Source organism: Hemiscyllium ocellatum, chromosome 20 (assembly GCF_020745735.1).
Source record: "Hemiscyllium ocellatum isolate sHemOce1 chromosome 20, sHemOce1.pat.X.cur, whole genome shotgun sequence".
In the NCBI taxonomy this organism is placed as follows: domain Eukaryota; kingdom Metazoa; phylum Chordata; class Chondrichthyes; order Orectolobiformes; family Hemiscylliidae; genus Hemiscyllium; species Hemiscyllium ocellatum.
In genome coordinates, this window is record NC_083420.1 from 38325048 (window position 1) to 38339927 (window position 14880).

A 14880-nucleotide genomic window follows, 5' to 3' on the forward strand; every position below is an offset into this window, starting at 1 on the left:
GGGCTGTTGGGCCAAGACACTGGATGAAGTGGCAGATACATCAGAAGAGTCCTGGATATAGGTGGGCAAGAGTAAATTCAACAACCTAAAACATTAACTCAGTTTTTCAATCCACAGATGCTCCCAACTCTTTCTGTCTAATACTTAACCATGCCCCAGAAGTTTGGAGCTCTGATGTGCATAAACAATTTATCTGTATAAGGTTGACAGGTCTTTTCATAACCTGATTTAATTTAAATCTCGAAGTTTCCTCCTTTAAAGAAAATAAGTTCAACCTTGCTTCACATCCCACAATCTATCCTGAGATGTTGCTGGGTGTGGAAGGTTTGAGTTATAAAGAAAGGCTGGATAGGTTGGGACTTTTCCTACTAGAGATTAGGAGGTTGAGAGATGACCTTATAGAGGTTTATAAAATCATGAAGGGTATAGATAGAGTTAAGGGTTGGTGTCTTTTTCTTAGGATAGGGGATTTCAAGACTGGGGGTATATTTTTAAGGTGAAAGGAGAAAGATTTTAAAAAGATGGGAGGGGCAAATTTTTTACACAGAGGGTGGTTCACGTGGAGTGAACTGCCTGAGGAAGTGGTGGATGCAGCCACAGGTATAACATTTAAAAAGACATTCAGATAAGTACCAGCATAAGAAAGGTTTGGAGAGAAATGGGGAGCTGGCAGGTAGGACTAATTTGGTTTGGGATTCTGTTCAGCATGGACTGATTGGACCAAAGGGTCTGTTTCCATACTGTATGCTCTAGTATCTGCTTGTTGGCAATTAAAGGGCTATTGTTTGATAGCCATCACTGCAAGGATAACATCAGACAGGTTTTTTGACAGTTAATGGGTGAGATGGTGATGGCAATAATGTCATTGGACTAGTAATCAAGAGGCAGAAGGTAATGCATTGGTACACAGGTTCAAATATTACCACAATATCTGGGGAGATTAAAAGTAAATTAAAGGTAATTTAATCTAAAGCTGGCCTCATCAATGATGAGCATGAAACTATCAAATGTTGTAAAAACCCATTTTCTAATGACCTTTAGCAAAACATATCTGACCTCCTTATCTGGCCTGGCCTACGACACAGCAATGTAGTTGTCTCTTTAAAGTGACCTAGCAAGTAATTCAAATGCCCATATACCATAAAAGAATAAAGGAAATAAATGTTGCAGGTAAGAGTGATGGTATAATTCCACTTTTATTTGAGGTCAACCAGGTCACACAGTGAGGCGCCAATGATAGTCAGCAAAGTAACTTGGTACATGCCTTGAGTACACTGAAAATGAAACGTCAGATTAAGGTAAAAAGATAAACTTCTCACACACAACCACATGGCATTTTCATTCATAAACACATCCATTTAATGGAGAGTCTCTCTTATGCAGGACACAGTGATGCAACCCTTTCTGATATGAATGCCTCAGTGCTACAGTTAGCCACAGCAACTACAAATGCATCTGGGGGAAAAAGTCTGTCAGCAGGAAAATCCTGCAATAAAGCTGAGCATATCGGTGTCCATTCTGGACTCTGCTTCCGATCGCAAGTTTTATTTCATTCCTGAAACAATGATCCTGTAAATGGGCAATTGTTGTATGCCAGGCACGCACTTTATTACCAAAATGAACAAGCTAAAGCACTGCTGGTAATATTTAAAAGGGATACTTTACAATCTATACAATTTCAATATAATCTTTCTTGAAAAGTGTGACAGGTAATCTCAGATGAAACATACACTTTACATCACTTTGATTTGTCATACTTTTTTTTGTCACAATCCAGTTAGTTTTGGTCATACTTAAGGCCGCTTTTTACAGATCTATCCTTCTATTTTTCAAAAGTAATTTAAAAATCCTAATATTTTTATGATAAATGTCCCTGAAGTAATGGCTTACAAATATTGTTCATAAATAGATTAATATCTGATAAATAAGCTGTATTCTGGGGTAGAAAACATGCTGTTGTAGAGAATCTGTAAAAAAGAAAATCCTGCATTTTTATTTACAGCAAGATAGGCAACTCTCAAGTCTTATTTACAACAGAGGCAGTCAGTCGTGAATTGCCCAAAAAGTACAAGTAAGCTCATTGTGTACATGTAACAAGCTATCATACAATATGAAAACAGCACTCCATCATGGAGAATCCTGTACGTTTAATGGAAGTGAGCATGCCACATTTTGTTTAACTATCTGGTGGAGTGTGGAAACATTCTTACTCAGGGACATGGGCTGAAGCATTGTAATATGCAATATTCCATTTTTATTACACAGGATACTGGGAGATTTTAGACGAGACTTTGGGGATTGTTATTTTCCATTCTACTTTTTTGTGGCTCTATTCACTATTCCTCCCATACCTAGTATAGAAATGAAATAAAATCTCTGAAGTTTCAAGAGATGAAACAGAGAATACAAGCTTCTCTTCAGAATTCCAATAGAGTTCAGAGGTGAGCTCCACGAGGTATCATTTATTAAATAAACGAGCAATCTAATGATACATACGTTGTTTCTCTTTGCCGTGGTTGTTACTACAGGTCCCCATCACGAGAGCTGAAGAAGCACCAAGACAGCAACACTTCATGAATTTTTTTTTTAAAAAAGTCAATAACAATTTCACCATGTCCAGTGTCTCACTGGAAACCGCTCAGAACTACAGTTGGAGTTTCTTGGATTTCAATCTTCAATTTAAAAAATACAATTTTAAATTTTAGCTCCTTTTGTACTGAGAACACGAGCTGTGAGGGCCCTGAAGGTCTTTTAGTTGAATCTGTTTCTGAATTTCTTTTTACTGCCATTCCTTAATGTCAGTTTCTCACAACTGCCTGCCTTGTGCCATCCTCCCCTCTTGTACAGGCATTTCAGTTACCAGTACTTACTGCTACCTCGACAATATAATACCCCTGGCAACCCTTGGTAAAGCAATGAATCTTAAATAAGGCAGAGTAACTGGAGCATTAGACTCAGCTCCATCTGGGGCAGGGTCCATTTTTGGCATGAGGTAGTTATTTACAGAAATTAAGGAGGAGATGTAGGAGAAAGTAAAGAATCAGACACAAAGTAATCAGGAGAAGGAGTTCCACTAATGGCCAGCAATAATCCAGTTAGGGTGGTCAGATTCTGTCCAGCCCTGCTCTCATCATCAGCAGACAATCTGCGGTCACAGACCCACCACTATTCAGTAACAACATTACATGTTGATGCATTCCTTTGGGCACATGCGCTAGATAGCACTCAGCTGCAACATGAAGCAATTAGGTATCTCGGCACAGTCCACTGCAAAATGGCTTACACTTTGAATGATGCAGGAAGATTTTGAGCATGAGAGTTTCATTAATGTAACGTAATAGTGACACGTATCGTTCTGTGGCTTGGAAACAATAAATGAAATGACCAGACATTGATTCCTGTTGTGAAGCAGTAACCACATAATGCAGTATTCACGGTTCTGGCACCCACTTTATTAATGATTTCCCCTTATTAGGGAACCGGGGAGGGCCAGTAAAAGCTCCTGTCATTCACCCACTACCACAGTCTGTATTTCCACATCTCCATCCTGAGTAGTAATCATATACTCATCAGTATGTTCTAGCATCTCAATACCATCTGCTGCCACCATAGTGACAGTATTGTGGCTGGTCTCTAGGCTGCCTTCCGCCAACAAGGTCTGTCCTTCCTCGATGCTGGATGCCAGTGTCATTGCAACCTGCTCAGTGAGACTATCGGGCGTTGCTATGGTGATTGCATCTGCTACTTCTTCATGGTTCTCTTCCATGGAAACATTTTGGACAATTATCTGATGGCCAGAGTTGGCCTGGTTCATGATTTGCTGCACAACTTTCATGATCTGACTGTCAACCTGAAAAGGAAGTTAAAATAGTTGAACATGAGACACATTGATGCCAGATATATCAAATGGAAACAGTTTAACAGTGGGCAGTAAATATAAAGAATATAACTTCTCTAAACGTTTGGAGTCAACCACCAACCTGATGCTTAGAGCCTTGGATTAGAGTGCCCATATCACTGCTTCCAGCAACTTCAGCAGGAGCCTGGCAATGAAACACAGAAACAAAAGGAATATTACATATGATAGCAACCAGCTCAAATCACACACTTAGTAGTGGTCCAGTGCAAATCACATCCACATCACTGCCTCAATGCAATTCACATGTACACAACTACAACATAAATACATGTACACAGCTACCCTCACACAGATTATCTGTACAAAAATGACCAGCACACACAAATCTCACGCACACTAATATTCCACATATGCAACTCACGTGTACATTAATAACCCAAGTTTAATTTTTTTAAGGGACTGCTTCATGTGCATAGTCTGTTTACCATCCATACAGCCAGAGGACCATGCAGTTTAGTGGGAACACTGCAAGTAACCACAAGCAACTCAAATAAACCAGTAATTTGCTCACAATTCACATAACCACTAAGAACACAGATCACACATACTAACAACGCAGGCAGAAATCAAATGTTGATAATGCCCCACACAACAAATCATCCTTAGCTACTCATAGGGAAGATAAATGGCTATACTACAATGCCATTCTTTAGAAGAGTGCTGATCTAAGTGTTTTTAAATATTGAGAATCCCCCAGGTACCTCAATAATATACTCCTGTGTATTGGCCACTACGGAGGAGAACTCCACCAGCACTGTATGGGGGTCATCAGTGATAATGGTTGCAGCAACATTGTCTGTGGATTTGTTATCTGTCGATACCTGTTGTTCCAGCTCTTTGCATCCAACATGACAGCCACCTCCAGAGAAAAGAGAATCACATTAATTTACAGTAAATTATACTGAGCCCACCCTACCATTCAATTAAATCATGACAAATCTGTGTCTTAACTAGAATGCTATTAATCAAAGTATTTTTTGGAGGAAGAAGTTTACCATACCCTCTGTATGAAGAAGTGCTTCCTGACTGCACCTACAAATGGCCTGGCTCGAATGATAAGGTTATGCCCAAATTGTTCTGCACTCCACAACCGAGAAATAGTTTCCTCTTACATACCGTATTGATTAACTTCATTTTGAAATACTTCATATCACCCTTTAATCTTCTAAGCTTAAAGACATACACAACAAGTTTGCAAGATGTCTCCATATTTTAACCTTTCCAGTTCCGAGATAACCCTGGTTAACCCATACTGCATTCTCTCCAAGGGGAAGTATTGATGTGCTGCCTATAGTGAACACTAACATTATCACCTGATGAAGGAGCATTGCTCTGAAAGCTAGTGTGCTTCCAATTAAACCTGTTGGACTATAACCTGGTGTTGTGTGATTTTTAACTTTGTACACCCCAGTCCAACACCAGCATCTCCAACTCACAGTACTCCAATTGGAGTCTAAGCAGAGCATTTTTTAATGAAAGCTTTGATTTTGTTGTATTTCAGTCCTGGAGACCATTTGTCATTTTATGTTTTGACCTTGCCCACTAGCTATCGGTGATTTCTGGACTTCATGAACCCTTCCTTTTTTTAAAAAAGCCATTCATTTGCAAAATATGGGCATCATCAGCTTGCCAGCATGTACTGCTCATCTCTAGTTGCCCTTGAGAAGGTGGTGGTGAGCTGTCTTCTTAAACTGCTGCAGTCCATGTTCTGTTGGTTGACCCACAATGCCTTTAGGATTTTGACCCAGCGACAGTTAAGGAACTACAATATAATTCCAAGTCAGAATGATGGGTGGCTTGGAGAGAAAATGCACAGCAAACACATGCCATAACTCAGTGTACTACCAATTTCCATTTGCAACATTCTCCTGCAATCTACACCATTTATTGTGCCACCTTAGCTTTGTGTTGGCAGCAATCTTGGAAATGTGGTTCTCCATTCTTTTATCCAAGTAAGTAATTTATAATGGACAGTGAAAAGTTCAGCACCCACTAGAGATTCTTGGAAGATGTCATTAGACACATCCTGCCAAATTAATCACATACCAATTATCCCTATCCTTTGTCTCCTATCTCCTAACCAGATTTCATCATATCACACACGGATATTAAAGTCAAATAGCGCATATCTGATTTCAAAGAGGGTTGGTGTCGATTACATGGACTCCAAAGGCATTTGATAAATTGCCACATAGCAGACTTGTGAGCAATGTTAAAGAATTAAAAGGGTCAGTGGCCACATGGAAAATAATTTTGCTAAATGAGAGGAAACAGACAGTGGTGGTGAACTTTATTTTTTAAAAATGAGCAAGGTATACTGTAGAATTTTACAGGGGATTATATTAGGTTCACCACTTGTCTTGATCCATATTAATTATCTACACTTAGTCTTGCAGAGCACAATTTCTAAATTTGCAGATGATACAAAACTTGGAAGTAGAGTAAACTGTGAGAACAATGATAGACTTCACAACAACACAAGCTGATGGAATTAGCAGCCACATGGAAGATGAAATTTTACACAGAAAAGTGCAGAGGAATTAATTTCAGGAGAAAGAATAATAAAAGGCAACGCAAAATAAATAATATAATTTTGAAGTGGATGCAGTGTAAAGGGCCTATGGATACATCTGCAGAAACCACTGAAGATGGCATGCAGTTTAAGAAAATTATTAATAGGACATGCAGAATTTTAGGATTACAAATAGAGGAATAGAATATAAAATCCAAGGAAATTATGGTGAACTTTTTAAAATACTGGTTTAACTTCAAATGAAATGCTACACTCAATTCTGGACATTGGAGAGGCTTCAGACAAGATTTTCAAGAATGGTTGTGAGAATAGCAGACTTCAGTTATGGATTGGCAAAGTTGGGACTGTTCTCCTTAGACAGGCTGAGGAAATACTTGACAGAGCAGTACAATTCATCAACTTCACCAACACATTCCACCCTGACCTTAAATTTACCTGGACCATCTCTGACACCTCCCTCCCCTTCCTGGACCTCTCCATCTCCATTAATGACGACCGACTTGACACTGACATTTTTTACAAACCCACCGACTCCCACAGCTACCTGGATTACACCCCTTCCCACCCTACCTCTTGCAAAAATGCCATCCCGTATTCCCAATTCCTCCGCCTCCGCCGTATCTGCTCCCAGGAGGACCAGTTCCACCACAGAACACACCAGATGGCCTCCTTCTTTAGAGACCGCAATTTCCCTTCCGACGTGGTTAAAGATGCCCTCCAATGCATCTCGTCCACATCTCGCACCTCCACCCTCAGACCCCACCCCTCCAAACGTAACAAGGACAGAACGGCCCTGGTGCTCACCTTCCACCCTACAAACCTTCATATAAACCAAATCATCTGTCGACATTTCCGCCACCTCCAAAAAGACCTCACCACCAGGGATATATTTCCCTCCCCACCCCTTTTCCACCTTCTGCAAAGACCTCCGTGACTGCCTGGTCAGGTCCACGCCCCCCTACAACCCACCCTCCCATCCTGGCACCTTCCCCTGCCACTGCAGGAACTGCAAAACCTGCGCCCACACCTCCTCCCTTACCTCTATCCAAGGCCCTAAAGGAGCCTTCCACATCCATCAAAGTTTTACCTGCACATCCACTAATATCATTTATTGTATCTGTTGCTCCCGATGCGGTGTCATCTACATTGGGAAGACTGGATGCCTCCTAGCAGAGTGCTTTAGGGAACATCTCTGGGACACCCACACCAATCAACCACACCGCCCTGTGGCCCAACATTTCAACTCCCCCTCCCACTCTGCCGAGGACATGGAGGTCCTGGGCCCTCTTTACCGCCACTCCCTCACCACGAGACGCCTGGAGGAAGAACGCCTCATCTTCCGCCTCAGAACACTTCAACCCCAGGGCATCAATGTGGACTTCAACAGTTTCCTCATTTCCCCTTCCCCCACCTCACCCTAGTTCCAAAGTTCAGCTCAGAACTGTCCCCATGACTTGTCCTACCTGCCTATCTTCTTTTCCACCTATCACTCCACCCTCCTCCTTGACCTATCACCTTCATCCCCTCCCCCATTCACCTATTGTACTCTATGTTACTTTCTCCCCCCACCACCACCTCTAGCTCATCTTTCCACCCTTCAGGCTCACTGCCTTTATTCCTGATGAAGGGCTTTTGCCCAAAACGTCGATTTTATTGCTCATCAGATGCTGCCTGAACTGATGTACTCTTCTAGCACCACTAATCCAGAACAAAATTATGATAGTCTGGGTTGAGCAGACAGGGAGAAATTATTCTCATTAGCACAGGAGTCAAGAATCAGACACCAATTTAAGGTGACTGACAAAAGAATCAAAAGTGACTTGAGGATTTCTTTTCTCTCAACAATATTTGGGATCTGGGATGCATTGGTTTGATGGTCACAAATCCTAATGTGCCTTTCATCCAGAAACTGGGTAATTATATGAAAAGATATAATATGGGGGAAGGTTGGAAGTGGGAATAGCTGAGTAGCTCTTACAGAGAACTGGCATGGATAAGACAGGCCAAATGGTGCCCGTCTATACTGCAATTATTGGCTGATACTATTTAACAAGACATTTCAGCAAAAACATTAAATTTCCACCATCTAAGCACTCTTTGGTTTCCTTCTAAAATCTGTTCAACCCCTCTCTCCTTTTCTGCTCTTTTAAGGTCTCCTTAAAACTATCTCTCTGACAAAACCTTCGGTGATTTATTCTAATATCTCCATACATCAACCTTTGCCTGAGAATTCTCTGATAAAGTGTATTGAAATATTTTATGAATTAAAATGGCTATAAAAATACAAGTTTCTGTTATAAAAGTAGTGACAGGAACTTAAGACCAAGTAGCAAATGGCAGCTGCAGATTGTTAACCCTAATCCTGCTCAGTGATAGCTTCCTTCCCACCAAGTGCCCACCTGGCTTCATACACACCTTTGGCACGTAAATGTCGATTAAGTGTCCCGTGTTCAGCAAAGCCTCGCCCACACTTGTAGCATGTGAATGGTTTCTCTCCTGTGTGGAGGCGCACGTGTCGGATGAGGGAGCCCTTCTCTCGAAATGCCCGGGTACAGTAGTCACATGCAAATGGTTTGTCCTCAGAGTGGGTCCTCAAGTGAACTTGCTGTGCATTCTGTGAAGAGAAAAATCACTTTAGAAATCCAACAGAAAACATTTTTCATTTCGTTGCACCACTGAGTATATAGAGGAAAGAAATTGAATCTATATGGCACCCTTCAAAAACTTAGAACTCTATAAATCTTAGGACATTTCAAAATATGTACAGCCAGTAAAGTACTTTTGAACTGCAGTATTATATGAAATTCACAGATAATTTATACAAACTCCAAATGACCAGATCACCTTTTTTTTTGAAAAATGATATTGATTGATGGATAAACATCTGTCAAGATACTGAGGATAAGCCATTTGCTGTTCTCTACTACAGTATCATCAAAACATAATCAGAACACAGAGTCAAAGCTACATTTGCAGTGCTGATAGGGACTCAGATACAATCAATTGCAATGAAATGTAAAGAGGGATGGCATCATTTTAATCTAACGATAGAAAGGAATATAACCAAATTAGAGGGGGAAGGGCAACAAACTGAATACAGAGATGCAAGATTACAATTAGAAAGCTGTGAGACATAGCTATGATCAGAACATATACAGATACAGTCAGATTGAAGGAAGTATGGTATTATAACAGACAACATCATATTAAAATTGCATGTTCAATAAAACTACAACCAATGTACAGAGGTGAGGCTGTTACTGGATTTTACAGAAGAAGAATGACAGTCAACACTACTGAAATACCCCTGTGATAAGACAGTCAGACTGAGCTATCCATCTAATGGTAACTGAGACTGGACTAAAATCAAATGTGCAGGAAGGCAGATCTATTCCAATGCTGCACTCATTAAATCTGAGTGACTATGGTGTAAAAGATTTCTCAAGTTCATTAACATGCTGTTTCTACATTACTAATAATCAGACTATTCATAATGATTATAGAAAGGTGGACGGACATTCAACCCTTCTAGTTGACTGCCCCATATAAGAAGTGTTCAACCTCCTTTAATGCCATCTAGCTACTACTTGAAAGATTTCAGAGAACGTCACCTTTGATATCACATCCAGAGGTTGAAACCTCTATTCCACACGGTTACCCTTATGCAAAATCAGAAGCAAATCATTTGAGCAGATAATATTCCCCGGTTCTCATATAAGGTGAGTGGATAGGGCCAAGTCTATTTTGAGTTCAGACAGCTGTGGTCAACCTCTTTGGTATTATACAGGTGTTCATTGTTGTTCAGAGGATAGTGCGCACACTTCTGAGTCAGAAGCTTGTGGTTTAAAGATCTAGTCCAGAGATACAGGCAAATACTTACAGGACAGTACCAAAGGAGTGTTTCACTACCATGGATGTCATCTTTTGGATAAAACATAAAAGATTTTATTGCCATTTTGAACAGCAGCAGAATTCACTCCAACATCCTGGGTAACAGTCATCCTTTAATAACTATACTCTGTTTTCGTACCATTAGTTAGCATATGACTGTTTATGGGATTTTGCTCTGTTCAAATTGACTGCTCTGTTGTCTACATTACAAAAGTGACCACACTTCAAAAGTACCTCACTGGCTGTGAAGTGCTGTGAAGGACATTCTGAATACTGAGAGTCACTATAAAAAAATCCAAATCTTTCTTCCTCTCAAGCAACAGCAGTCAACTGTTGCCTATATTACTAATTCATAATATCAACCGGGCATACATAAAAAAAACAAACACTGTAAAAGCAACTCTGCAAAAATGTTGCACTTGCAAAGAACACAAGCTACTGGATCAAAATAGAGAGAGATCACATGACCCAGTTTGTTGGTGTAAAATATCTGGTTTTGAAAATACAAAAGTTGTCACAAACACAGCAGCCTTTGTCTTTCCTTTCTCCAAGACCTCTGCAAAGTTTGAGCTGAAAACTCACCAGAAGACCTCATTACCACAAACTGAGGGTTCTTAAAGGAGTCCTTTGAATTTACACCACCGGCAAGGAGAATTTAAAAAGCTATAACTGATCCAGAAAAATCCAAGCTTGTGTGGAAAATGACTTTGATTGCAGAACAGCATTCAGGACTTGGTCAAAGTACTCTTAACATAACTCTCTGCAGAGCTCTATATTTTTTGTAGCTTAGATATGTTTGGTGTGTGTGCGTGTGTTATTTTTCAAGGACAGTAGCATCTTCTTAAAACTTTTATTAATAGTTTTTGCATCCCTGCCTAAGTTTTTGTTTGTAATAATTTATTTGTTAACCTGGCTGTCTTGCTTCTGACACTGACCAAATACAACGTAATATATAGAACTGACTATGCCACTTCCCTTGATAAATTCAAATTTTGGTGTGGTCCGTTGATGACTGCAACAAGTAATCAATCCACCCCTCCTAACTGGTTCATAAGTGTCATGGTACTGGTTACAGGTTTATCCTCCCATCATGTCATTTCTCTGACCTTAGTTTTGTATCTTTTGCCACATTTTGGGCATGAATACGGCCGATCGTCTGAATGCGCTCTCATGTGTTCCTTGACATGGGCGATGCTCTTGTAGAGTTTGCCACATTCCCCACATTTGAAACGCCGCTCATTATAGTGTGATTCTAGGTGTTTCTTCAGAATGTAGGCCGTCATAAACTCCTTTTCACACAGTTCGCACCTGTGGGGCTTGTAACCTAGAAAAACACATCAGGTTTAGCAAACTTCTAGGAGTACACTGCAGAGCCCAGTAATGGAGGCAGCAGAAGTTTGGGCTCTCCCCCAACACCTGCTACTCATGGTCACAGCAGAAAGCCAACCTCAAAAGCATACCCACATCTCCATGAACTGAAACTGGGAACCATCAATGTGATTGTATGCTTTGAGATTAATCCCCTTTTTATAACCATGTTAAATTTGCCCCATGTATCCTGAAAGGCAATTTGTTGCACTGTGCCTTCTGTATAGTGCAGGATCATTGATCTATCTTTATATATTCTCTTTCTGTTCCAAAAGAAATTACCATTGATCTAAAAAGAGAGGTCTATTTGGCTACTCTGCAATCTGTACAGTTCCCCAACTCCAACTTCTTGCATCTACCCAGTTTCCTATGTTGCACCATTGCCTTTCAGCCATCCTGGTCCTAAAATCTAGAAATCCCTTCCTAAGTGTGCCTGCCTCTCTCCCTTGACTGTTAAAAGCATTCTCTTTGACCAAGCCGTTCTAATGTGACTCAGTGTTGTACACTGACTGATAATTGGTCCAGTGAAGTGTGTTGAGGCATTTTATCATGTTAAAGGTGCAATGTAAATGCAAATTGTTGTTGAGGTGAGAAAGGAATGATAAACCTTATCAATGTTAATAAACAATTGAGTACAAGAGGCAGTAACGAGAGCGTCTGGTTTCTGTGCCTTTTGTACTTACCCAAGTGTGCCTTAATGTGCAGGCGCAGGTAGCTGGATCCTCGGAACACTCGACCACAGTGAGGGCATTGGAAGGTTTTGCAGTTGTTCTCACTTTTTGGGTTTGCCTAATAATGTACATTAAAAAAAAATTAAATGGAAACAAAATGTCATAAAACATACTAAACCATCAGGTCCATCCCACAACCCATTTTCTGGGCAAGGTGCTAGTTGGACCACATGGCTTCTAAGGGGTGATACACAGCACAGGAGGAACTTGGCAAGCAACCTCTCCAACTTCAGAGACAGGATCTACACTCAGAAAAGACACATCAATGTGAGAAGAAAAGGTGTTACTGATTCAGGGGCATGCAAGATAGATGACAGACTGAAAGACGGATTCCTTTCTGAACATTTTACTCAAAATTGACATCTACCTGAAAAAGTGGAAAACTGCCCAGGTATCTCCTACACATAAAAGCAGAAAAAATCCAACCCAATCAATTACCACTCTGTCAATCTACACTTTATCATCAATAAATGAATGGAACAGGTCATCAATAATGCCATCAAGTAGTATTTGCTTTGCAATATCCTGCTCTCTGATGCTCAGTTTGAATTCTGTCAGGGCCACTCAGTTCTTGACCTTACTTCAGCCTTGGTTCAAACATAGACAAAAATGCAGAATTCCAGAGGAGACACAAAAGTGGCTGTCCTATTTGACTGTGCGTGGCATCAAGGAGACCCAGCAAATGGGAATTGGGTGGAAAATTCTGCACTAGTTGGGGTCATACCAAGCATAAAAGAAGATGGTTGTTGGGGTTCAGTCAGGTTCCAGCACCTCACTGCAGAAGTATCCTAGACCTAACCGGCTTCATCAACAATCTTCCTTCCATCATAAGGTCAGAAGTGGGGATGTTTGCTGACAATTGTGACTCCTAAGATACTGAAGCAGTGCGGATGCAACATGATCTGAACAATATCAGGCTTGGGCATCAAGTGGCAAGAAGCATTTGTGTCACACAAGTACCAACCATTGACCATCACAAACAAGAGAGAATCTAATTACTGCCCCTTATCATTCAATGACATTACCATTGCTGAATTCCCCACTATCAATATACTGGACGGTTAGCATTGACCAGAACTGAACCAGTCATATAAATATTGCAGCTCCAAGAGCAAGGCAAAGGTCAATATGCCAGCCACGCAACTGAATTCCAGAAGCCTCATCTATCACTAAAAAATACATCAGAACAGGACTGCTGCATTTGGCAGAGGTTGACCATTCAAAAATTTGTTGTATCATTTTAATATTTGAGGGAGGCTATCTATACCAGCGAGGAATCGAATAAGTCCTGTACTAGTTGCTTGATGGAAATTACAAGTAGATTTGACAAAGGTGTAAAGATGTCTTACTGCTCAGTCAGATTACACCTATGGAGAATTATGTCCAGCTTCCGTCTCCTTCCCTATGAAAAGACATACTTGTCATAGAAATGCAAAAGTGATTCACAAAACTAATTCATATGCAAAGAGCAAGGATTAAATCAAGTGGGTCTTTATTCTCTTGAGTTTAGAAGAATGAGAGGTGATCCCATTCAATAGTACAAAATCCTTGTGGGGATCAACATAAAAGATGGAGGCTGTTTCCCTTGGCTGGGGAACCTAAAAGCAGGGCAAAGTATCAGAATAAACGAGTAAGCAATTTTGGACTGAGACGAGTGGGCATTTCTTCACTCAGGCTGTAGTGAATCTTTTAAATTCCCTCCCCAAGAGAAATGTGGAGGTGCATTGGTTGAGTATGTTCAAGCCTGAATTTGATAATACTAAAAGTATCAATGGATAAGGAAATATTGCAGGAAAATGGTTGTGATTAGAAAATCAACAATAATATTGATCGGTTATGCAAGCGAATCAAATTGCTGAATAGCCACCTCCTGTTCTTATTTCTTATGATCAGTGCCATGACGCATTGGCTGATATGGATCACAAGTTGGGATGGGGTATGCCTTGGCGGGGACTTGGGAGTCCTTGATGTTCCTGTGCACATATTGCCTTTATCCTTCTAGGGAGCATAGGTTGTGATTTGAGAGGAGTTGAAAAAACCTTGGTGAGATGCCTCAGTGCACTCTGCACACACATGCATTGCAGCCAAGATGTGTGAACTTCTCTTGTGCTATGAATATCCATGAGAAATGAAGAAAAATGGGGAACTGAGTTCTGAAGAAAAATCATATTTTTCTCAAATTTTAACTTTCACCTGAGATACTGCCAAACCTCCTGGGTAATTGTAGTACTTCATCATTATTTCAGATTTCCAATAACTGCAGTATTGTGCTTTATTTCAATGGCATCGGCACTTCAAAGTGCGAGGAAAAAAACATTTGGCTGCCAATCAGTAAGATCATGGCTGATCCAACCACTCCACAGCTCTGCATATCCCAGATGGCCCTCTACCAATCCATACCAAATATATCAAACTCAATGCTTTCAAGTGAGAGTCAA

At 40.5% G+C, this 14880-nt stretch overlaps 1 protein-coding gene across 1 annotated transcript in view; it reads right to left on the minus strand.

The window, feature by feature from the left end:
- Positions 1 to 1199: 1199 nt before the first annotated feature.
- e4f1 (E4F transcription factor 1) overlaps positions 1200 to 14880 on the minus strand; it is a 40026-nt gene continuing 26345 nt past the window's right edge. Inside the window, exons 9-14 of the mRNA XM_060840283.1 lie at positions 12395 to 12500; positions 11450 to 11667; positions 8868 to 9066; positions 4621 to 4778; positions 3981 to 4043; positions 1200 to 3850 (exon numbers count right to left, since the gene is read on the minus strand). Coding sequence (XP_060696266.1) covers positions 3506 to 3850; positions 3981 to 4043; positions 4621 to 4778; positions 8868 to 9066; positions 11450 to 11667; positions 12395 to 12500 — 1089 coding nt within the window. The 3' untranslated portion in view covers positions 1200 to 3505. The remainder of the gene's footprint in view (positions 3851 to 3980; positions 4044 to 4620; positions 4779 to 8867; positions 9067 to 11449; positions 11668 to 12394; positions 12501 to 14880) is intronic.